General features: G+C 71.6%; 1 protein-coding gene across 1 annotated transcript in view; it reads right to left on the bottom strand.

The window, feature by feature from the left end:
* Window positions 1–244, bottom strand: part of LOC104076393 (E3 ubiquitin-protein ligase RNF182-like) — a gene marked incomplete at its 5' end in the record, with an annotated part of 516 nt that extends 272 nt beyond the window's left edge. The window contains one exon of the mRNA XM_009577237.1: window positions 9–244. Within this exon, the coding sequence (XP_009575532.1) occupies window positions 9–244 (236 nt within the window). The remainder of the gene's footprint in view (window positions 1–8) is intronic.
* Window positions 245–257: the final 13 nt, after the last annotated feature.

The raw sequence follows: 257 nt of genomic DNA, 5'->3' as shown, positions 1-257 counted from the left end.
CCTCCAGCCTGCCCAGGCCGTCCGGCGGGGCCACATCCTCTGGCACCTCCAGGATGGTGACAACCAGGCAGTCGGGGCTGGGCACAGGCTCCAGCACGCTGGGGCAGAGGAGGACCTCAGGGGACCGGGGGAGACCCCGCTTCTTGGCCCGCTCACGGCCTGTCAGCAGTGCCAGTGCCTCGCAGTCGTCCTGCAGCTGCTGCACATCCCCACTGGGCACCGGGCTGTGCCGGCGGCAGAAGGGGCAGCGGAGCTCG

Source organism: Fulmarus glacialis, unplaced genomic scaffold (assembly GCF_000690835.1).
Source record: "Fulmarus glacialis isolate BGI_N327 unplaced genomic scaffold, ASM69083v1 scaffold42334, whole genome shotgun sequence".
NCBI classification, from domain to species: Eukaryota; Metazoa; Chordata; class Aves; order Procellariiformes; family Procellariidae; genus Fulmarus; species Fulmarus glacialis.
Note: the sequence above shows the minus strand (reverse complement) of the source record. Positions and strands in the feature narration are given on the sequence as shown.